Source organism: Cebidichthys violaceus, unplaced genomic scaffold, assembly GCF_023349555.1.
Source record: "Cebidichthys violaceus isolate CVI_PGR_0920_01 unplaced genomic scaffold, fCebVio1.0.p SCAF_3, whole genome shotgun sequence".
NCBI lineage: Eukaryota > Metazoa > Chordata > Actinopteri > Perciformes > Stichaeidae > Cebidichthys > Cebidichthys violaceus.
In genome coordinates, this window is record NW_027176483.1 from 1,415,603 (window position 1) to 1,440,602 (window position 25,000).

Consider the following 25,000-nt stretch of genomic DNA (forward strand, 5'->3'; position numbering starts at 1 on the left):
TGTCGCTGACCTCATCCGGCCTCCAGATGTTCAGCAGCTGGAGGCCGGATGAGGTTTATCTGTGTCCTCTGCGAGGCTGTCGGGGACGTCCAGCTGGAGGACGGAGCACTCAGCGTCTCTCTTATGTAAGGACGTGAGGACGCTCTGTTGTGTCTGCGGGTCCAGTGACCCGTCTGTAGTCTGAGTATCGTTTAAAATACGACCGGTACGTCATTCGACACGTTTGTCCGTTTGTGTAGTTGGGTTCCTTTAGAGACTGGATGTGTTGAAGCTGCTGCTGTAGAGGACCAGTCACAGGGAGCATGAAACCAAACGTCTTCCTAATATCACACGTCTTTATGTTGTGCAGTAAATGCAGATGTTGTTTGACACTGGATTATTCCAGTTAATACCCTATTATTATTATTATTTATTTATTCTTAGTATTATTGTTTATTATTTATTTATTATTATTTATTTATTGTTAGTATTATTGTTTATTATTTATTATTATTATTATTATTTATTATTATTTTTTATTTATTTATTATTATTATTTATTATTATTATTTTTTATTTATTTATGTATTATCATTATTATTATTTATAATTATTATTTATTATTTTTTAATATAATGTTGCTGTGTGTATATTGCATATTCTTAGTTTGAACACTAGAGGTTGCTGCCATTTGATTTTACTAAATTTGATTTAATTGAATGTATTTTTATCATATCAACGTCGTGTCTAAATAACAACATTTCTCTCTCTTGTTGTTATTATTGCCTTGATTTTGCTGCGTTGTCTGTTTTTAAAAGGTGCTGTATAAATAAAGTCATTATTATTATTATTATTATTTGGATAAACTGCTTAAACCCACATTGATTACAGCTGAAGTGAAGAGACGGAACATTGAAGGAACGTTTCTGTAGAAGATCAGATCAGTTTCTTTTTATTGATTTGAAGAAAGTGATGTTTAGGTGGCCTCTGGTGATGAAGTTGATGTTGAATGATTATGAAGCTGAACATCAGTTTCTGTGACTGAAGCTCTGAATGTGTTGTTACCTTAGAGCTGCTGTAGCGGCTCGTTCCTCGTTCCTCCGTTCTTACTAAGCAGATATTATGATGAACTGCTTCCTGGAGGTGATTCTGCTGAGCTCTGCACTTCACTGCTCCTCCACCACCAGAACCCTGATGGTGCTGAGGAGCAGCTCGCTGCAGAGCTCACTAAATATTTAATCAGTCTGCTGACGAAAAGAGACGAGTCGTGAGCTCGTTATGTAGTCCTGATCCTCTACAAGAACCAGTCTCACTTAGTCCTGATCCTCTACAGGAACCAGTCTCACTTAGTCCTGATCCTCTACAGGAACCAGTCTCAGTGTAGTCCTGATCCTCCATATGAACCAGTCTCGACAGACCTAGATCCTCCAGCAGGGACCGGTCCACCGTGGACAAACCCTGATCCTCCAGCAGAGACCGGTCCACTGTGGACAGACCCAGATCAGGAGCTCCGGAGGGAGGAGGAGAGCTCAGCTCCCGTTAGCAGCAGCATCGTCTCCTCCTCCTCCTCCTCCTCCTCCTCCTCCAGGAGCAGAGCTTCTCCTCTCTGCTGGAGACCCAGGACGTATTGCTGGACCCTCTGGAGGGAAGGGAGGCAATGGGAGAACCAGAACCAGGACTGAGAGGGTCAGACTGTCAGACCCTGCTGCAGTAGAATGAGAGGTTTTCTAAAGGGACTCTGGTGCTCAGGGACACTACAGCTTTAGTCCACAGGGACCAACAGAACCTGAAAGATCCTGGTTAACCCGTCTGCAGGGCTTCATGTCATCAGGACTGTCACCATGCTAACATGCTAAACATTAGCATGAGGCCTGAGCAGACGGTCTGTGTGTGTCTGCTGCAGGACTCTGTCCCTCAGGGTTTACTTTCATTCCAGCAGTTTTCAGGTAGACGGAGCGGTCGGGCTTCGGTCCTCCGAGGCCGCTGGAGAAGCTGCCGGTTGTTTTTGGGACGGAGATGAAGAGGATGAAGGCAGAGAGCAGCTCGTAAAAAAAAAAAGGCGAACTGAGCTGCTGAGACAAAACGCTCTGAATAATTCAGAGGCCGGGGTGCTGCTGAGGGCCAGACTCACTGCAGACAAGGAGGACTGTGGTCCTGCTGCTCCTCATCAGCAGACACAGCTGTGCTCACGTACTAAACCACCGTCAGTGTCAGTTCACTCGCCTCGTCTTTCACTTCAGGCTGTTGAAGGGTCTGACATGTTGAAAGAGATGAAGCTGAAGAGGATGATGTCAGCCGTTTGTTTGGTGGTTTCTGATATTAATAACTCGTCTGATATGAAGAACTTTGTCCTCGTTGTGTTTTCAGGTCGGCCGCTTCTTCGGAGAGGTGGACGGTTCAGTGATGGCGTCTCTGATCAAGATGGGGATGTTCAAAAAGTACGAGTGACAGACAGGAAGTACTTCTCCTCCTTCTCCTTCTTCTCCTTCTCCTTCTTCTTCTTCTCCTTCTTCTTCTTCTTCTTCTTCTCCTTCTCCTTCTCTTTCTCCTCCTTCTCTTTCTTCTTCTCCTCCTTCTTCTCTTTCTTCTTCTCCTTCTTCTCTTTCTCCTCCTTCTCTTTCTTCTTCTTCTCCTCCTTCTTCTTCTTCTCCTTCTCTTTCTTCTCCTCCTCCTTCATCTTCTCCTTCTTCTTTTCCTTCTTCTCCTTCTTCTCCTCCTCCTTCTCCTCCTTCTTCTTCTTCTCCTCCTTCTTCTTCTCCTTCTCCTTCTCTTTCTCCTCCTCCTCCTTCATCTTCTCCTCCTTCTTCTTTTCCTTCTTCTCCTTCTTCTCCTTCTTCTCCTCCTCCTTCTCCTCCTTCTTCTTTTAATGCAGTAACAAACAGTACCTCCTCCCCCTGATCTTAAATGAGGACTAAAGATCTAGCTTAACTAATCTCTTCTTGAGTCTCGTTACTCCAGAAGAAGTTTCTTAACGTTGGTCACTAGAACGTTTCTGGAGTACTTTTCTACAATCTCTCTTCTGACAGAACAATAGAACAAACGTCACACGTTCTATTGTTTCACTTAGAACCACATAGAGTGAGCTGCTAACACAGTCTTCTTTAGTCTCCTTAGAATCATCTCCTCTTTCCTGTTTCCTTACTTATATCATATTTACATTCATGGGATTTCTGTTTTTTTGCCACTTTTCTTCCTCATTTCCATCAACTCCACACAATTGAGTTGCATTGCAAACACAGAAGAATCAGACAGGAAGCGCTCGATAGCGCTGCTCCGATCAGAGGCGTCGGCTCGGTGTGTTCACGGGTTCAGGGTTCAGGGTTCAGGGTTCAGGGTTCAGGGTTCAGGGTTTAGGGTTCAGGGCTTTGGGTTCAGCGTTCAGGGTTCAGGGTCCAGGGTTTAGGGTTCCTGGACCCGGTGGAGTTGATGTGAGCGTTTGTCTGCAGGGTGTCGTTGTTCGACTACCAGGCGATGTGTAAGAACAGTCACCATCACGCCAACAGCGCCCGACCTCTCCTCAGTGTGAGTCACTACGACCTATGACCTGTGAATAATAATAATAATAATAATAATAATAATAGACTTATGAAATCTGACTTTGTATGATGTTTATTTATTAACTTGTTTGTTTGTTTGTTTCTCTTGCAGCCGTTTTATGGCATCGCTGCGTTGATGAAATGGTTTTTCTCCAACGCTCTCATGTAAGTCTCCACTCCTTTTTTATTTTTAAAAACTTTATTAACACCTAATTAAATCGTCACAGACAATTTTTTTAAAGTGAGATAAAAACAAACATTTTTCTTTTTGTTCTTGTCTTCATATGAATTATGTATAATAATAACAATAATAGTGATAATAATAATAACAAGAATAATTATAATAACAAATAATAAAATATTATCATTATTGTACTTAGTTAAAAATGTTTTATTATAATTATAATTAAATATCATATTTACATAAAGACATAAATACATACACATTCATATCAACACATAATGAGATGATAACTGGATGATTTGATATTTCTATAACTGCTGTCATGCATCATCATGTTTATGCTTAAACACATTTACACCGTGCAGAGCGCTGCAGTGACGGTTTGGATTTCTGCTCCTTTGAAAACCTTAAGTTCATGGCCGACGTCCTGTGGATGTATATTAATATTCATGAGTCAGTACTGTATTTAATGTTTTTAATATGCATAAATCAGACAGACTCTAGATGTAAAATGAAAATGAGATTTCTACAAAAACATGAAACTGATTTCCCTGAACAGAAAGACTTTGACTAGCGGACCCCTCCACAGTTCAGTTATTACGAGTATCTGCTGGATGTGTGTACATGAAGTACATGAAGTACATGAAGTACATGAACTCTTTAAAGTGTACTTCCTGCTTGTGTCTCCGCTCAGGTTCCTGCTGGACTTTAACCTCTGTGGTCTCTGGCACTCTGACTACTTTGTGGACGGTGAGACGACGACGTGTCAAACATTTGACTCTGAAGTAGTCGGAGAGTAAAAGTAGAAGTACCACAGTATGAAGTACAACATGTACCTCTGAGATGTAGTACAGTATAAAGTACATTAAATACATACAGGTCATCGAACAACAGAGAACAAAATCAATAGTTATGAATTTGTATTAAATAGAGAGTCGCCTCAGGGTGGGTTTGTTTTCTTCACCTCATCACTGCTTTATGTCTCACCTACAAACATTCTGTCTCAAAATGGCGGCCTCATCTTCATCATCAACTCCATCTTCATCTTCACCATCACCATCATCATCATCCTCACCTGGGCGTGTCCTCTGTGTCGTCACGGTGATCCATCTTCATCCATCCAGCCAAGGCTGGATATCACACCAGTGAGTACAACACGTGTGTGTGTGTGTGTGTGTGTGTGTGTGTGTGTGTGTGTGTGTGTGTGTGTGTGTGTGTTCCTGAGACAGAGGAGACGTCCTCACAGAGACAGAAAGACACTTTGAGGACATTCTGACGCTCGTGTGTGTGTGTGTCAGGTCATAAGCAGAAGAAGGTGGATGCTCTGCAGCCCTGTGACACGGCGTATCCTGGCTTCATGTACGACTCGTCTGTTAAAGAAGCAAACAGCCTCATCAAGTGTGGACGCTGCCAGAAGTACGACACACACACACACACACACACACACACACACACACACACACACACACACACACACACACACACTGACATACACACACACACACACACACACACACACACACACTGACACACACACACACACACACACACACACACACACACACACTGACACACACACACACACACACACACACACACACACACACACACACACACACTGACACACACAGACACACACACACACACACACACACACACACACACACACACTGACACACACACACACACACACACACACACACACACACACACACTGACATACACACACACACACACACACACACACACACTGACACACACACACACACACACACACACACACACACACACACACACACACACACAACTACTGACACACACAGACACACACACACACACACACACACACACACACACAACTACTGACACACACAGACACACACACACACACACACACACACACACACACACACACACACAACTACTGACACACACAGACACACACACACACACACACACACACACACACACACACACACACACACACACACACTGTAAAAGTACTAATACTGCAAGTAAAAGTCCTGCAAGTAAGTAAGCAAACTGTATTTAGATTAAAAGTATTGATTCTATCTGATTGATATGAATATGAATGTGTAACATTGTAACTCTGTATCCTGTTGGTTAGTGTAATCTACGTCACTGCATCGTGTTTAAATACACCTACAGCTCCATCTAGTGGTCAAACCACGTATTGTTGTAGTGCGTCAGGTTGTTCTGTATTCATGTATTTTAGTTTAAGCTACAGGGAACATTGAAGACGTGAAGAGGAAACAGTCCACCAGAGTTACAGGATTTAAAAAACACAATGAATGTGTAAAACTGTAAACTAATATTTGACTTTACACCGAGGGTTGTTTGTGTCAAAGTAATGAATAACTGTTCAAGGTGCAGTGTGGAGGATCTAGAGACATCTAGTGGTGAGTTTTCAGATTACAGTTGTGAAAACGTGAACGTCCCTCTCCAGAGTTTGGTTTGTCCGCTCTGGGCTTCCGTAGATATAAACAGCTGTTCATGAGGTTCACTTAAAACACAACGATTCTTATTTTCAGGTGATTAAACACACAAAAAAAACTTAAAAATATTGTGTTCCATTTCTGCCAAATGCAACAAAACACTGTACCTTCAAACATTTTATATATACAGTATATATATATATATATATATATATATATATATATATATATATATATATATATGTATTTATATGCACTTTCTCACGTCATAGTTTGGTGTGAAACTGCATTTTATTTGTTGTTGTACTTAACGACAATAAATCTAAAGTTTAATTAGAGTTATTGATTGGTTGATTGATTGATTGATTGATTGGTTTGTTGGTTGGTTGGTTGGTTGGTTGGTTGGTTGATTGGTTGATTGGTTGATTAATTGGTTGGTTGGGTGGGTGGGTGGGTGTTTGGTTGGTTAATTGGTTGGTTGGTTGGTTGGTTGGTTGGTTGGTTGGTTGGGTGGGTGGTTGGATGGTTGATTGGTTGGTTGGTTGATTAATTGGTTGGTTGCTTGGTTGGTTGGTTGATTGGTTGGTTGGTTGATTGGTCGGTTGGTTGATTGGGTGGTTGGATGATCGGTTGGTTGATTGGTTAATTGGTTGAATGGTTGGTTAGTTGGTTGGTTGGTTGATTGGTTAATTGGTTGAATGGTTGGTTTGTTGGTTGGTTGGTTGGTTGGTTGATTGGTTAATTGGTTGAATGGTTGGTTAGTTGGTTGGTTGATTGACCCCCGTGTGTGTTGTGTTGCAGGATGTTCGTGGTGCAGCAGATCCCTGACAGTAACCTGGTGATGGTCGTGGCTCAGGCCGACTGTGACTGCTCCCGTCAGTACGGACCGATCCTGCTGGAGCCCAAAGAGATCAAATATATCCTTCAGCTGTGTGTCGGTCTGCAGACGGTCAACGTTTTATCACTTTGTTTTAGGAAAGTCGAGCTGCTTCAACAAACAGTGAAACATGTGAGGTTTAAAACTAAGATCTCAAACTTGTTATGCTGTGTTCACACCAAACGCCACGAGATTACATTCAAAGTCGTATCGTAAATCAGATTTGTAGTATTGTTTACTTATTCTACATGTAAACTGTACGCTTAATAATATTCCTGTTGGACAGATTTTGTGTAAATAAACTCATGAATGTTCAAAGGATGCTGAGCGTTAGTCCTCAGCGATGATCGGTCTGTTTTCTCCTTGACGTCAGTGAACATAACGCCACAGTGAAGTGCAACAGGATGAAATCACAGAAGGTGCGGCGGCGTCCGGAGTCGTGCCACGCCTACCATCCCAAGGTGAGCGCTGAGGCTCTGAGCTCTGTCTCTAGACGTTCAGACAACAAGTGTTCAGACAACAAGTGTTCAGACAACAAGTGTTTAGACAACAAGTGTTCAGACAACAAGTGTTCAGACAACAAGTGTTCAGACAACAAGTGTTCAGACAACAAGTGTTCAGACAACAAGTGTTTAGACAACAAGTGTTCAGACAACAAGTGTTTAGACAACAAGTGTTCAGACAACAAGTGTTCAGACAACAAGTGTTCAGACAACAAGTGTTTAGACAACAAGTGTTCAGACAACAAGTGTTTAGACAACAAGTGTTCAGACAACAAGTGTTTAGACAACAAGTGTTCAGACAACAAGTGTTTAGACAACAAGTGTTCAGACAACAAGTGTTCAGACAACAAGTGTTCAGACAACAAGTGTTTAGACAACATTTAGTGACACTTAGAGTCTTAAAGTCTTAAATGTCATGTTCAGAGGTGTGAGACTCTGAGGCTTGTCTTTTTCAACATGTCATACTATGACTTTTTTTCATGACTTTTTTCAACATACGATACTATGACTTTTTTTCATTACTTTTTTCAACATACTATACTATTAACTTTTTTTCATGACTTTTTTCAACATGTTATACTATGACTTTTTTCAACATGTTATACTATGACTTTTTTTCATTACTTTTTTCAACATACTATACTATGACTTTTTTTCATGACTTTTTTCAACATGTTATACTATGACTTTTTTTCATGACTTTTTTCAACATGTTATACTATGACTTTTTTTCATGACTTTTTTCAACATACTATACTATGACTTTTTTTCATGACTTTTTTCAACATGTTATACTATGACTTTTTTTCATGACTTTTTTCAACATGTTATACTATGACTTTTTTTCATGACTTTTTTCAACATGTTATACTATGACTTTTTTCATGACTTTTTTCGACATGTTATATTATAACTTTTTTCATGACTTTTTTCAACATACTATAGCGTACTATGACTTTTTTTCATGACTTTTTTCAAAATGTTATACTATGACTTTTTTCATGACTTTTTTCAACATGTTATACTATGACTGTTTTTCATGACTTTTTTCAACATACTATACTATGACTTTTTCATGACTTTTTTCAACATACTATACTATGACTTTTTCATAACTTTTTTCAACATGTTATACTATGACGTTTTTCATGACTTTTTTCAACATGTTATACTATGACTTTTTTTCATGACTTTTTTCAACATACTATACTATGACTTTTTTTCATTACTTTTTTCAACATGTTATACTATCACTATTTTTCATTACTTTTTCAAAATGTTATACTATTACTTTTTTTCATGACTTTTTTCGACATACTATACTATGACTTTTTTCATGACTTTTTTTAACATGTTATTCTATGACTGTTTTTCATGACTTTTTTCAACATACTATACTATGACTTTTTTCAACATACTATACTATGGCTGTTTTTCATGACTTTTTTCAACATGTTATACTATGACTTTTTTTCATTACTTTTTTCAACATACTATACTATGACTTTTTTTTATTACTTTTTTCAACATGTTATACTATCACTATTTTTCATGACTTTTTTCAAAATGTCATACTATGACTTTTTTTCATTACTTTTTTCGACATACTATACTATGACTTTTTTCATGACTTTTTTTAACATGTTATTCTATGACTGTTTTTCATGACTTTTTTCAACATACTATACTATGACTTTTTTCATGACTGTTTTCAACATACTATACTATGACTGTTTTTCATGACTTTTTTCAACATGTTATACTATGACTTTTTTTCATTACTTTTTTCAACATACTATACTATGACTTTTTTCATGACTTTTTTCAACATGTTATACTATGACTTTTTTCATGACTTTTTTCAACATACTATACCATGACTGTTTTTCATGACTTTTTTCAACATGTTATACTATGACTGTTTTTCATGACTTTTTTCAACATACTATACTATGACTTTTTCATGACTTTTCAACGTGTTATACTATGACTTTTTTTCATGACTTTTTTCAACATGTTATACTATGACTTTTTCATGACTTTTCAACATGTTATACTATGACTTTTTTCATGACTTTTTTCGACATGTTATACTATAACTTTTTTTCATGACTTTTTTCAACATGTTATACTATGACTTTTTTTCATGACTTTTTTCAACATGTTATACTATGACTTTTTTTCATGACTTTTTTCAACATGTTATACTATGACGTTTTTCATGACTTTTTTCAACATGTTATACTATGACTTTTTTTCACGACTTTTTTCAACATACTATACTATGATTTTTTCATGACTTTTCAACATGTTATACTAGGACTTTTTCATAACTTTTTTCAACATGTTATACTATGACGTTTTTCATGACTTTTTTCAACATGTTATATTATGACTTTTTTTCATGACTTTTTTCAACATACAATACTATGACTTTTTTTCATTACTTTTTTCAGCATGTTATACTATCACTATTTTTCATTACTTTTTTCAAAATGTCATACTATGACTTTTTTTCATGACTTTTTTCGACATACTATACTATGACTTTTTTCATGACTTTTTTTAACATGTTATTCTATGACTGTTTTTCATGACTTTTTTCAACATACTATTCTATGACTGTTTTTCATGACTTTTTTCAACATGTTATACTATGAGTTTTTTTCATTACTTTTTTCAACATACTATACTATGACTTTTTTCAACATGTTATACTATGACTTTTTTTCATTACTTTTTTCAACATACTATACTATGACTTTTTTCATGACTTTTTTCAACATGTTATACTATGACTTTTTTCATGACTTTTTTCAACATACTATACCATGACTGTTTTTCATGACTTTTTTCAACATGTTATACTATGACTGTTTTTCATGACTTTTTTCAACATACTATAGCCTACTATGACTTTTTTTCATGACTTTTTTCAAAATGTTATACTATGACTTTTTTCATGACTTTTTTCAACATACTATACTATGACTTTTTTCATGACTTTTTTCAACATGTTATACTATGACTTTTTTCATGACTTTTTTCAACATACTATACTATGACTGTTTTTCATGACTTTTTTCGACATGTTATATTATAACTTTTTTTCATGACTTTTTTCGACATGTTATATTGTAACTTTTTTTCATGACTTTTTTCAACATACTATAGCCTACTATGACTTTTTTTCTTGACTTTTTTCAACATACTATAGCGTACTATGACTTTTTTTCATGACTTTTTTCAAAATGTTATACTATGACTTTTTTCATGACTTTTTTCAACATGTTATACTATGACTGTTTTTCATGACTTTTTTCAACATACTATACTATGACGTTTTTCATGACTTTTTTCAACATGTTATACTATGACTTTTTTTCATGACTTTTTTCAACATACTATACTATGACTTTTTTTCATTACTTTTTTCAACATGTTATACTATGACTATTTTTCATTACTTTTTTCAAAATGTTATACTATGACTTTTTTTCATGACTTTTTTCGACATACTATACTATGACTTTTTTCATGACTTTTTTTAACATGTTATTCTATGACTGTTTTTCATGACTTTTTTCAACATACTATACTATGGCTGTTTTTCATGACTTTTTTCAACATGTTATACTGACTTTTTTCATGACTTTTTTCAACATACTATACTATGACTGTTTTTCATGACTTTTTTCAACATGTTATACTATGACTGTTTTTCATGACTTTTTTTAACATACTATACTATGACTTTTTCATGACTTTTCAACGTGTTATACTATGACTTTTTTTCATGACTTTTTTCAACATGTTATACTATGACGTTTTTCATGACTTTTTTCAACATGTTATACTATGACTTTTTTTCATGACTTTTTTCAACATACTATACTATGACTTTTTCATGACTTTTCAACATGTTATACTAGGACTTTTTTTCCTGACTTTTTTCAACATGTTATACTATGACTTTTTCATGACTTTTCAACATGTTATACTATGACTGTCTTTCATGACTTTTTTCAACATACTATACTATGACGTTTTTCATGACTTTTTTCAACATGTTATACTATGACTTTTTTTCATGACTTTTTTCAACATACTATACTATGACTTTTTTCATGACTTTTTTCAACATGTTATACTATGACTTTTTTCATGACTTTTTTCAACATACTATACTATGACTGTTTTTCATGACTTTTTTCAACATGTTATATTATGACTTTTTTTCATGACTTTTTTCAACATGTTATACTATGACGTTTTTCATGACTTTTTTCAACATGTTATACTATGACTTTTTTTCATGACTTTTTTCAACATACTATACTATGACTTTTTCATGACTTTTCAACATGTTATACTAGGACTTTTTTTCCTGACTTTTTTCAACATGTTATACTATGACTTTTTCATGACTTTTCAACATGTTATACTATGACTGTCTTTCATGACTTTTTTCAACATACTATACTATGACGTTTTTCATGACTTTTTTCAACATGTTATACTATGACTTTTTTTCATGACTTTTTTCAACATACTATACTATGACTTTTTTCATGACTTTTTTCAACATGTTATACTATGACTTTTTTCATGACTTTTTTCAACATACTATACTATGACTTTTTTCATGACTTTTTTCAACATGTTATACTATGACTTTTTCATGACTTTTCATCGTGTTATACTATGACTTTTTCATGACTTTTCAACATGTTACACTATGACTTTTTTTCATGACTTTTCAACATGTTATACTATGACTTTTTTTCATGACTTTTCAACATGTTATACTATAACTTTTTTTCATGACTTTTTTCGACATGTTATACTATGACTTTTTTTCATGACTTTTTTCGACATGCTATACAATTACTTTTTTTCATGACTTTTTTCAACATGTTATACTATGACTTTTTTCATGACTTTTTTCAACATACTATAGCGTACTATGACTTTTTTTCATGACTTTTTTCAAAATGTTATACTATGACCTTTTTCATGACTTTTTTCAACATACTATACTATGACTTTTTCATAACTTTTTTCAACATGTTATACTATGACGTTTTTCATTACTTTTTTCAACATGTTATACTATGACTTTTTTTCATGACTTTTTTCAACATGTTATACTATCACTATTTTTCATGACTTTTTTCAAAATGTCATACTATGACTTTTTTTCATGACTTTTTTCAACATACTATACTATGACTTTTTTTCATTACTTTTTTCAACATGTTATACTATGACTATTTTTCATTACTTTTTTCAAAATGTTATACTATGACTTTTTTTCATGACTTTTTTCGACATACTATACTATGACTTTTTTCATGACTTTTTTTAACATGTTATTCTATGACTGTTTTTCATGACTTTTTTCAACATACTATACTATGACTTTTTTCATGACTTTTTTCAACATACTATACTATGGCTGTTTTTCATGACTTTTTTCAACATGTTATACTGACTTTTTTCATGACTTTTTTCAACATACTATACTATGACTGTTTTTCATGACTTTTTTCAACATGTTATACTATGACTGTTTTTCATGACTTTTTTTAACATACTATACTATGACTTTTTCATGACTTTTCAACGTGTTATACTATGACTTTTTTTCATGACTTTTTTCAACATGTTATACTATGACGTTTTTCATGACTTTTTTCAACATGTTATACTATGACTTTTTTTCATGACTTTTTTCAACATACTATACTATGACTTTTTCATGACTTTTCAACATGTTATACTAGGACTTTTTTTCCTGACTTTTTTCAACATGTTATACTATGACTTTTTCATGACTTTTCAACATGTTATACTATGACTGTCTTTCATGACTTTTTTCAACATACTATACTATGACGTTTTTCATGACTTTTTTCAACATGTTATACTATGACTTTTTTTCATGACTTTTTTCAACATACTATACTATGACTTTTTTCATGACTTTTTTCAACATGTTATACTATGACTTTTTTCATGACTTTTTTCAACATACTATACTATGACTGTTTTTCATGACTTTTTTCAACATGTTATATTATGACTTTTTTTCATGACTTTTTTCAACATGTTATACTATGACGTTTTTCATGACTTTTTTCAACATGTTATACTATGACTTTTTTTCATGACTTTTTTCAACATACTATACTATGACTTTTTCATGACTTTTCAACATGTTATACTAGGACTTTTTTTCCTGACTTTTTTCAACATGTTATACTATGACTTTTTCATGACTTTTCAACATGTTATACTATGACTGTCTTTCATGACTTTTTTCAACATACTATACTATGACGTTTTTCATGACTTTTTTCAACATGTTATACTATGACTTTTTTTCATGACTTTTTTCAACATACTATACTATGACTTTTTTCATGACTTTTTTCAACATGTTATACTATGACTTTTTTCATGACTTTTTTCAACATACTATACTATGACTTTTTTCATGACTTTTTTCAACATGTTATACTATGACTTTTTCATGACTTTTCATCGTGTTATACTATGACTTTTTCATGACTTTTCAACATGTTACACTATGACTTTTTTTCATGACTTTTCAACATGTTATACTATGACTTTTTTTCATGACTTTTCAACATGTTATACTATAACTTTTTTTCATGACTTTTTTCGACATGTTATACTATGACTTTTTTTCATGACTTTTTTCGACATGCTATACAATAACTTTTTTTCATGACTTTTTTCAACATGTTATACTATGACTTTTTTCATGACTTTTTTCAACATACTATAGCGTACTATGACTTTTTTTCATGACTTTTTTCAAAATGTTATACTATGACCTTTTTCATGACTTTTTTCAACATACTATACTATGACTTTTTCATAACTTTTTTCAACATGTTATACTATGACGTTTTTCATTACTTTTTTCAACATGTTATACTATGACTTTTTTTCATGACTTTTTTCAACATGTTATACTATCACTATTTTTCATGACTTTTTTCAAAATGTCATACTATGACTTTTTTTCATTACTTTTTTCGACATACTATACTATGACTTTTTTCATGACTTTTTTTAACATGTTATTCTATGACTGTTTTTCATGACTTTTTTCAACATACTATACTATGACTTTTTTCATGACTTTTTTCAACATACTATACTATGACTGTTTTTCATGACTTTTTTCAACATGTTATACTATGACTTTTTTTCATTACTTTTTTCAACATACTATACTATGACTTTTTTCATGACTTTTTTCAACATGTTATACTATGACTTTTTTCATGACTTTTTTCGACATGCTATACAATAACTTTTTTTCATGACTTTTTTCAACATGTTATACTATGACTTTTTTCATGACTTTTTTCAACATACTATAGCGTACTATGACTTTTTTTCATGACTTTTTTCAAAATGTTATACTATGACTTTTTCATGACTTTTTTCAACATGTTATACTATGACGTTTTTCATGACTTTTTTCAACATGTTATACTATGACTTTTTTTCATGACTTTTTTCAACATACTATACTATGACTTTTTTTCATTACTTTTTTCAACATGTTATACTATCACTATTTTTCATGACTTTTTTCAAAATGTCATACTATGACTTTTTTTCATTACTTTTTTCGACATACTATACTATGACTTTTTTCATGACTTTTTTTAACATGTTATTCTATGACTGTTTTTCATGACTTTTTTCAACATACTATACTATGACTTTTTTCATGACTTTTTTCAACATACTATACTATGACTGTTTTTCATGACTTTTTTCAACATGTTATACTATGACTTTTTTTCATTACTTTTTTCAACATACTATACTATGACTTTTTTCATGACTTTTTTCAACATGTTATACTATGACTTTTTTCATGACTTTTTTCGACATGCTATACAATAACTTTTTTTCATGACTTTTTTCAACATGTTATACTATGACTTTTTTCATGACTTTTTTCAACATACTATAGCGTACTATGACTTTTTTTCATGACTTTTTTCAAAATGTTATACTATGACTTTTTCATGACTTTTTTCAACATGTTATACTATGACGTTTTTCATGACTTTTTTCAACATGTTATACTATGACTTTTTTTCATGACTTTTTTCAACATACTATACTATGACTTTTTTTCATTACTTTTTTCAACATGTTATACTATCACTATTTTTCATGACTTTTTTCAAAATGTCATACTATGACTTTTTTTCATTACTTTTTTCGACATACTATACTATGACTTTTTTCATGACTTTTTTTAACATGTTATTCTATGACTGTTTTTCATGACTTTTTTCAACATACTATACTATGACTTTTTTCATGACTTTTTTCAACATACTATACTATGACTGTTTTTCATGACTTTTTTCAACATGTTATACTACATAGTATAACATGTTGAAAAAAGTCATGAAAAACGTCATAGTATAACATGTTGAAAAGTCATGAAAAAGTCATAGTATAACATGTTGAAAAAAGTTATGAAAAAAAGTCATAGTATAACACGTTGAAAAGTCATGAAAAAGTCATAGTATAGTATGTTGAAAAAAGTCATGAAAAACAGTCATAGTATAACATGTTGAAAAAGTCATGAAAAAAAGTCATAGTATAACATGTTGAAAAAAGTCATGAAAAAAAGTTATAGTATAACATGTCGAAAAAAGTCATGAAAAAAGTCATAGTATAACATGTTGAAAAGTCATGAAAAAGTCATAGTATAGTATGTTGAAAAAAGTCATGAAAAACAGTCATAGTATAACATGTTGAAAAAGTCATGAAAAACAGTCATGGTATAGTATGTTGAAAAAAGTCATGAAAAAAGTCATAGTATAACATGTTGAAAAAAGTCATGAAAAAAGTCATAGTGTAACATGTTGAAAAAAGTCATGAAAAACAGTCATAGTATAGTATGTTGAAAAAAGTCATGAAAAAAGTCATAGTATAACATGTTGAAAAAGTCATGAAAACAGTCATAGTATAACATGTTGAAAAAGTCATGAAAACAGTCATAGTATAACATGTTGAAAAAAGTCATGAAAAAAAGTCATAGTATTGTATATTGAAAAAAAGTTGTGAAACACCTACTATACTATGATACGATATGATACGATATGATACAATATGATATGTTGATAAATAATAAAGACATCTCCATCTAATAATGATATAACTATTGATCTGTGTTGTTGTTGCCTCTTAAACAGGAAGATGCGAAGGAGTGCGGCGGGGCGTCGGCCATCTTCCTTTCGCTGTTCGTCTTCTGGGCCTCTCTGCTCGTCTCGTTGCTGCTCCACCATTGGACGTAAAGAATGGACCAATCAGGAAGTTCAGAGGGAGGCGACCAGAGAAACGGGACGTCTCACATTCCCGTTGCTGCTGTTCAGACGAGCTTCGAGATAAAGGGCTATCAAGTGTTTTTAGACTTATTGTTCCTGAACCATAAACTATAAACAAAGAGTCGTCGTCGGTTGAAGCAGACATCGACGGACGGACGTAAACAGCGCAGCTCGTGTGGAGAAATGTTGCCATTACACCCAAAGAATGTAGCGTCTTTGTAGCTTTTTTTGATACAGAAATATTGTATACAAAGTAGAGTTTTACATTCAAATGATTTACATTAAAAAAAATATTAAAATTAAAAAAAAAATGATTCATTAAAAAAAAAAGAAAAAAAAAAGTAGGATTTAAAATAAGGGTTGAGCTTTAAAGTGGCAAACTTGAAGATTTTCACTTATATAGATATCTGTTGTGGTGACAAACTGGATGTCTGTATTACAGTTTTTTCTGTTGTACACAAACAAAAAAATGGAAACTATTCGCACAATTGTGAAAACTCACCCGGGACTGAAACCTTAAGGATTGCCACTTTAAACAGCTGACGTTCTCAGCTCTCTGTGCTGAATGTTAACGGGACGAGTTATTCTCTAACAAGGGTCACACAGATCCTTCACCTGCAGCTGACGTGGACTAAAGACTGGACTTAAACCAGGTCCAGGTGTTAGTTCAACTGAAACCTTGGATACAAGAACAAAGACTTTTAGTGAACGTTACAGGAGTCACATGTTCCACTGCAGGTTTCTCTGGACAGGAAGAGTTCTGGTTCCTGGATTTCCTGTAATTAAAATAAATGATTCCACTTTCTCTTTCTAAGGAAAACATCAGGAATTAGTTTAGGGAAATCAAAAGAATGTCACGTTCCGTTACGTCTAACCATCACTCCACCGGTTGGTTATTTGTAGCTTTGATCTCTTACAGAACGTTTCTCACCGGCTTTGTTTCAGGTTTCACTTTAAAAGCATTCTGGTCACGTTAAAGTTTCACAATAAGAGCTGTGAAAGCGGTTGGTTGGTGGAATAACTGTCACAGTGAAACCACCGGAGGTGTTTACTTAGTTACTTTTTAATAACTCTGATTTTATTGTTTTTACTGTTGAACTGCTGTAGAGAGTCAGGAAACGTCCGAATAAACCTCAACGTTACAGAACTGATCCTCTTTGATTAGCTCGTGATGCTAACTGCTAACTACTCATTCACCCGCTGCAATAAAAGAACATTTATTATTCATCGTTTCCTGAACCTCTACAGCAAAAGTGATGATTCTGATGATTCTGATCAAACGTGCAGCTCTTACATTTGAACCTGTATTCTTTTAAACTTTGATATAAAGAACGTTTGTTGTTTGTCTCGCTTATTAGTTCAATACTTTCACATCGCTTCACTTCAGGACGGTTCCACCTGTTTGATGTCTTTAGAACCTCCTGCTGTTCACCTTCACGATCCGCCTGAAGTCACCGCGACGGCGCCACCTGCTGGAAACCTTCAATAACAATCATATTATATCATAAGAATAATAATAAATCCTCCTGTACATATTTTAATGATCACTTCTTTCATGTTTTTGATTTCCAGTCGAGAAAAGTTGAATCTTATTTATTATTCTATAATATTAATAAATGTTTCTGCAAGTCTGACATAAGATAAAACTGCAAAGATCAGAATGATGTAAAGAAATAAATATAAATATATATATTTTTATATTCCTGTTGTAGTTTAAAACTCTAAATAGCTTTTATTGTTAAATACACATTATACAAGCTGCATCCCACATGTGAGACTGTATGAATTGATATTAATTTATGTCGTATTAATGTGGGAGAATGACTTAATTTAAACGTCTCAATGTTAATCAGAGAAGTAATATTTAAACATGAAATATAATAATATATTCATTATGGAGGTGCTGGTTTGGTTTTATTGTTACTGAAGACACAAAAACTCAACTTCACGTTTCAGTTCTGATTTTAGGAGATAAATTCATTTTAATAAAGCAGTTTGTCACCAAATACAACACAGAAGAGAATGGTGTCTCATCCTAATCACAGTAATGAAGCTGATTATTGTCCTCTGATGGACTGAACTCTCCTCAGCAGCTGGTGACTGAAGCCTCAAACAGAAGACGTCAGTGTTGATGGAGAACTCTGTGATGAAGCAGCTTCCCGTCGTCTTCGTCACGTTAACCCTTCACAGTCACTTTTTACAGCATGGAGCTTCTGTACAGTCGCTGAGCTTTTATTGTTCAGCGACATGAACTCTGAGCAGAGAAACACGACGTGTTCAAAAGAAACAGAATTTAACGAAAGAAAATACAAATATTTGAATCTTTAAAGGTTTGATATTCGTCTGTTTTCTTCATCGTTATCAGTCAGGGAGCAAAAAAATAACCTCCCTTTTTATGAAATAAATAAAAAAGAAAACTGTGCATCAGTCACACCATGTTTAAAAACAGTCTTGTGTTCCGGACGTTGAAGTAGAAGGACTGGAACGGAACCGGCTGGTTCTCCAGAGGAACGTCTGATGACTAAATAAATCCACGTCTCCGTCCCAACATGTGAAACCTGAGAGCAGTGGACCGGGTTGGACCGAGTTCGGGGTTCCGTCTCTACACGGCCTGCTGTTTGTCCCGAGTCGGGCTCGTCTCCTCGTCTCCTTCTCCTCGCTCCTTGTTCCAGTCTCGGAGGCCCTCCGGCAGGCTGGTGTCCTCCTCGAAGCTCCCTGTCCCCTCCACGAACTCCTCGTACGTCGACTTCTCCTCGAACGGCCGCGGGCCGAGCAGCTCCAGCATGTCCGCCTTGTCCAGGACCTCCTTGTCCAGGAGACGCTTCCCCACCTGAGGAGGAAACATCGGGGGTGAACGAGGAGCAGCTTCACCTTTTCTGTTCTCACCTCTCCTTCGTGAAGAGCACGCACACGGTTCTGAAGCTGCTATTCTACCAGAACAAAGCATTATGGGTCTGAGTGGAGCTCTTCTCACCAGCTCCACCAGCTCCTTCTTGTCCTCCACCAGCTCCAGCGTCCTCTGGTAGGCTCGGTCCACCAGCTCCCGGACCTCGGCGTCGATGAGCTCGGCCGTGGCTTCGCTGTAGGGCTTCTCCAGGACCATCTCGCCCTGCCGGGGCAGGTCGAAGGACACCTGACCCACTTTATCACTCATCCCGAACTGGACCACCTGAGAGGAGGAGAACCAGGCGTCACAGCAGGAGGAACACCGAGGCTGTGTGTGTGTGTGTGTGTGTGTGTGTGTGTGTGTGTGTGTGTGTGTGTGTGTGTGTGTGTGGTACCTGGGCGTAGGCGGACTGCGTGACCTTCTTCAGGTCGTCCTGAGCTCCGGTGGTGACCCTTCCGAAGAAGACGTGTTCGGCCACTCGTCCCCCGAGCATCATGCACATCCTGTCAAACAGCTGCTCCTTACTGTACAGGTACTGCTCTCTGGGGAGGTACTGAGCATAACCCAGACCTTTACCACGGGGGATGATGGACACCTGTGTACACACACACACACACACACACACACACACACACACACACACACACACACACACACACACACACACACACACACACACACACACACATTATTTTAAAGACAGATCATTCTTTCTGCTCTTTCATATCGTTACAGAAATGTTTCCTGTTGGTTGTGTTGTGTAAAGTTTTATCATATTGTTATCAAATGGTTTTATTGTTGTTTTTAATTTGTATTTTATTATTGAACTTCATTCTAACATATTTTAGGTCTAACATTGATTTATTTATTTTGTTTTAAAAAGCTCTTACATATGATATTTACATTATTATTTTTGGTTTTATTTTTATTTTATATTTATATTTATTATATATAGATTTTTATTATAATTTATTTTGTTAAGTAGTTTATTGAGTTTCATAATAGTTTATTTTTATTTATTTAGCTTATTTTTTTTAATTTTATCATAATTTTTTTACTTATTTAATTTGTATTAATTTTTGTAACAAGAACATTTGTAATGTTCCACTTTAAAGTTTGTAGTAAAAAAGACTGTTTTAAAAGTGGTTTTATGAATAATGATGGACGACGTCGTTATTATGAGATAATATTCAATAAAGCGTGAATAAATATTCAATAAAGCGATAATATTCAATAATGCTTCTTCTTCTCTCTCTAAGCGTCCGACAGGAAGTACTGCGTTCTGGTCGCGCGGCAGGTACATCAGAGAGTACTACTACCAGTTAGGGGGTACTTGAAGGTATCAGTACCTTCAGCAGCGGGTCGGCGTGCTGCAGGAACCAGCCCACGATGGCGTGACCCGCCTCGTGGTACGCCACGGTCCTCTTCTCCCCGGGCTGCAGCACCTGAGTCTTCTTCTCCAGACCTGCACACACACACACACACACACACACACACACACACACACACACACAGCTGATGTTGGACTGTAAACAACACCACCGTATGGAGGAGGAGGAGGAGGAGGAGGAGGAGGAGGAGGTGCTGACCTCCGATGACGCGGTCGATGGCCTGCTCAAAGTGTTTGGCGTTGACGGAGGCGTTGAGGTGTCGGGCGGCGATCAGCGCCGCCTCGTTGCAGACGTTGGCGATGTCGGCTCCTGAAGACCAACGACAACAATAATAAACTATGAGTTATTGTGTTATACATGTTCCTCCCTCAGGACCGTAGAGGAGCTGAAGAGGATTTATAGTCACTAAACATTAAACATGCTTAATGTTGATATTATTACGAGTAGTAAGAGTGATCTGAGGATATGTTGGAGCTTTTAACGAGAGACTGTTCAATAATAATAATAATACTAATAATAATAATAATAATAATAATAATAATAAATAACTTTATCATTAATTACTAAAGATGATGATTAAAGGTCAGAATTAACCAGGACTTCTTTGCTATAATAAATAAATAACCTAAAATAAAAGACCTTTGTTTTACTTAAATATATAAATATTACAAATTAATAATAATAATAAATCAATTATTTATGAATTATTTATTTAAAAATTCAAATTAACCAGGAATTATTCTTATTCTATAATAAAAGTGATCAAATCCAAAAATAAATAATAATTTTAAAATCACAGAAAAACATCTGAAATGTTCAGATTAAAGAGACGAAACGTGAAAAAGATTTCTGAGAGTAAATTAATTTATATTAATTAATTATTATAATATATAATATTTAGATGTTTATTTAGAAATCTTCCGACGCCGACCGTTAAATTGATCTAGAAACAAATATTTTGTTTTTATATTTGTAGTTTTTTCTTTTCATCTCTTTAATAATAAAAAATAAATAATAATATTAAATATTATTTAAAAAAAATTATAAAATTCTGACGATACTCATCTCTAGTGACGGGAGGGAAACAAATGGAGCGGAGCTAAATGCTGACAGATTATTATTATTATTATTATTATCTTTATTATTGTCATTATAATTGTCATTATTATTATTATTATTATCTTTATTATTAGCATTATTATCATTATAATTATCTTTATTATTATCATTATAATTATCTTTATTATTATTATCTTTATTATTATCATTATTATTATTATCATTATTATTATTATTATTATCTTTATTATTATCATTATTATTATTATCATTATTATTATTATTATTATCTTTATTATTAGCATTATTATCATTATAATTATCTTTATTATTATTATTATTATCTTTATTATTATCATTATAATTATCTTTATTATTATTATCTTTATTATTATCATTATTATTATTATCATTATTATTATTATTATTATTATTATCATTATTATTATTATCATTATCATTATCATTATATTATTATTATTATTATTATTATTATTATTATTATTATATTAAAACACATTTGGTTTGGAGTTGGATTTGAATTTGGACACATTAATTAATTTGTTAATCTTCCACATGAAGACATTAATCGTTGAGTGTTTCTACAGGTCACTGGTCCGGTGAGACTTCTTAAGGACCCTGGTCTCACGCAGACTGAAGTCCACTCTGAGTTCCTGTCCTCGTTCACGGAACACTGAACCGAGGCGTACCGGTGAAGCCCGGCGTGGCGGCGGCCATCTTCCTGGCGAGAAAGTCTTTGTCCATGTTGGGGTCCAGCTTGATCGGCCGCAGGTGGACTTTAAAGATGGACGCTCTGCCTTTGATGTCCGGAGGCCCTGAGACAGGAAAGACAAGCCTTCAGTCACAGAACCGGTGAGGTGAACTCTGACCGCGGGGTCAGGACGTCAGAACCGTACCGATGTAGATCTGCCTGTCGAAGCGGCCCGGTCTCATCAGAGCCGGATCCAGGATGTCGGGTCTGTTGGTTCCAGCCAAGACCACCACGTTAGTCGCCGTGTTGAAACCTGCAGAGAAGTAAAGTTAAGAGGATTAACAACATCATATCTTTCTCTGTTTGTTTATTGTTATTTCATTGTTTAAAATGATGCAAAATCAGTGAACTAGACTAAAGCTAAAAGGGGAGGAGCCTACCGTCCATCTCCACCAGCAGCTGGTTCAGAGTGTTCTCTTGCTCACTCTGACCTCCGAAGTTCCCTCCTCCCCTCTTCCTCCCCACGGCGTCGATCTCGTCGATGAAGAGGATGCAGGGGGCGTTCTTCCTCGCCATGGCGAACATGTCCCTCACCTGAGGAGGAGGAGGAGGAGGAGGAGGAGACACAGTCAACGAGGAAAGAGAAACCGCCATTTAAGAGTTTCTAAATAAAAAGTTGTTGCAGCAACGTCACTTTAAATGTTGCCGCCGCAAGGAATTGTGGGACGGCAACAGGAAGGTAAAGGAAGGTCCAGTGTTTCCTATGCTGAAGGAGCTAGGAAAGGAAGCATTGAAGGCCCTTTTCGGAGGATTGAATATGAACACTAACATACAAACACATCGAGCCTTTCGTTTCAGAAGGCCTGCAGCTTGACGGTACTCTAGACTCGGAGCAGCAGTGATGCGTAGTTAAAGGTGTGGTCCTCGGACCCACGTGGAGTCCTGGGGTCACTCACCCTGGCCGGGCCGACGCCCACGAACATCTCCAGGAACTCGGAGCCGTTGACGGTGATGAACGGTACGTTGGCCTCTCCGGCCGTGGCTTTAGCCAGCAGAGTCTTCCCGGTACCGGGAGGTCCGGACAGAACGGCACCCTGGGAAACCGACACGACGAGACGTTTAACGGCTGTGTGTGTGTGTGTGTGTGTGTGTGTGTGTGTGTGTGTGTGTGTGTGTTCTCACCTTGGGGATCTTGGCCCCCAGGTCCTGGTACTGCTGCGGGTTCTTCAGGAAGTTGACGAACTCCAGGATCTCCAGCTTGGCCTCCTCACAGCCGGCCACGTCCTTGAACTTCACGTCGATGTTGTCCTTCATCATCTTCGCCGTCGACTCGCTCATGCTGAAGGGCCCGCCCCTCCCGCCGCCGGCGCCACCTCCCATTGGCCCCCGCCGCAAGGTGAAGAGCAGGAAGCCAATCAGCAGCAGGGTGGGAATCATGCTCATCAGAAACGAGCTGAGGGGGAAATAAATAGACGTATGACCTCAGTGAACATGAGTTTATGGTCTCAATCTCTAGTTTACAGTCTTCTTCAACACAGCATGATGTTCATTTAGTACATTATGCTCCATTTAGAGTCACACAGACCACAAAGAGGGATGCTTCAGGGTTAAACTCACCCGTCGCTCTCGGTGCTGTAGACCACGGCGGCGCGGCGCGACGGCTCCAAGCCGAGCTCCATGTGAGCCGCCTCCAGGTTCCTCTCGAAGGTGTCGACGCTGCCGATGTTGAACCAGACGTAGTTCTGTTCAAGAGAGAAAACTAAATATGAATCTGTCCGATCCTAACAGTGTTCCTCCTGTGTTGATGACTGAAGAAGAGCTTTTAACAGGAACAGTTATCATCATCATCATCATCATTCTCAGTGTTTGTTCTCACAATGAGAACACAAAAGCATCTTCAGGACGATGGTATGTTCAGCAGAAGATCCACACAAATATGTTAAGCTTCATTGAAACATGTTGGTCTCAGGTTTGAAGTGGTTTTAGTTTTTTCTCACCGCGTCGGCGTCGGCTCCCGGAAC

The 25,000-nt window shown here is 35.6% G+C and overlaps 3 protein-coding genes across 3 annotated transcripts in view; 1 reads left to right on the forward strand and 2 right to left on the reverse strand.

The window, feature by feature from the left end:
• Positions 1–18,294, forward strand: part of LOC137881915 (voltage-dependent calcium channel subunit alpha-2/delta-4-like) — a 61,159-nt gene extending 42,865 nt beyond the window's left edge. The window contains exons 31-39 of the mRNA XM_068724110.1: positions 2,347–2,417; positions 3,426–3,501; positions 3,628–3,680; positions 4,394–4,449; positions 4,824–4,844; positions 4,998–5,115; positions 6,957–7,072; positions 7,411–7,493; positions 16,799–18,294. Of these exons, the coding sequence (XP_068580211.1) occupies positions 2,347–2,417; positions 3,426–3,501; positions 3,628–3,680; positions 4,394–4,449; positions 4,824–4,844; positions 4,998–5,115; positions 6,957–7,072; positions 7,411–7,493; positions 16,799–16,900 (696 nt within the window). The 3' untranslated portion in view covers positions 16,901–18,294. The remainder of the gene's footprint in view (positions 1–2,346; positions 2,418–3,425; positions 3,502–3,627; positions 3,681–4,393; positions 4,450–4,823; positions 4,845–4,997; positions 5,116–6,956; positions 7,073–7,410; positions 7,494–16,798) is intronic.
• On the reverse strand, positions 7,522–8,054 carry LOC137881884 (keratin-associated protein 4-3-like). The gene is made up of 2 exons (XM_068724068.1): positions 8,045–8,054; positions 7,522–7,940 (listed from the first exon to the last, which is right to left on the reverse strand). The coding sequence occupies exons 1-2, from the start codon at positions 8,052–8,054 to the stop codon at positions 7,522–7,524; spliced, it is 429 nt and encodes a 142-aa protein (XP_068580169.1).
• A 592-nt stretch (positions 18,295–18,886) lies between the features above and the next one.
• The window catches only part of LOC137881108 (mitochondrial inner membrane m-AAA protease component AFG3L1-like), an 8,831-nt gene continuing 2,717 nt past the window's right edge, over positions 18,887–25,000 (reverse strand). Inside the window, exons 5-16 of the mRNA XM_068722865.1 lie at positions 24,977–25,000; positions 24,597–24,721; positions 24,162–24,432; positions 23,936–24,073; positions 23,420–23,573; positions 23,185–23,292; positions 22,978–23,103; positions 21,407–21,517; positions 21,167–21,282; positions 20,212–20,412; positions 19,905–20,099; positions 18,887–19,760 (exon numbers count right to left, since the gene is read on the reverse strand). The exon at positions 24,977–25,000 is cut by the window's right edge and continues 48 nt beyond it. Of these exons, the coding sequence (XP_068578966.1) occupies positions 19,533–19,760; positions 19,905–20,099; positions 20,212–20,412; positions 21,167–21,282; positions 21,407–21,517; positions 22,978–23,103; positions 23,185–23,292; positions 23,420–23,573; positions 23,936–24,073; positions 24,162–24,432; positions 24,597–24,721; positions 24,977–25,000 (1,797 nt within the window). The 3' untranslated portion in view covers positions 18,887–19,532. The remainder of the gene's footprint in view (positions 19,761–19,904; positions 20,100–20,211; positions 20,413–21,166; positions 21,283–21,406; positions 21,518–22,977; positions 23,104–23,184; positions 23,293–23,419; positions 23,574–23,935; positions 24,074–24,161; positions 24,433–24,596; positions 24,722–24,976) is intronic.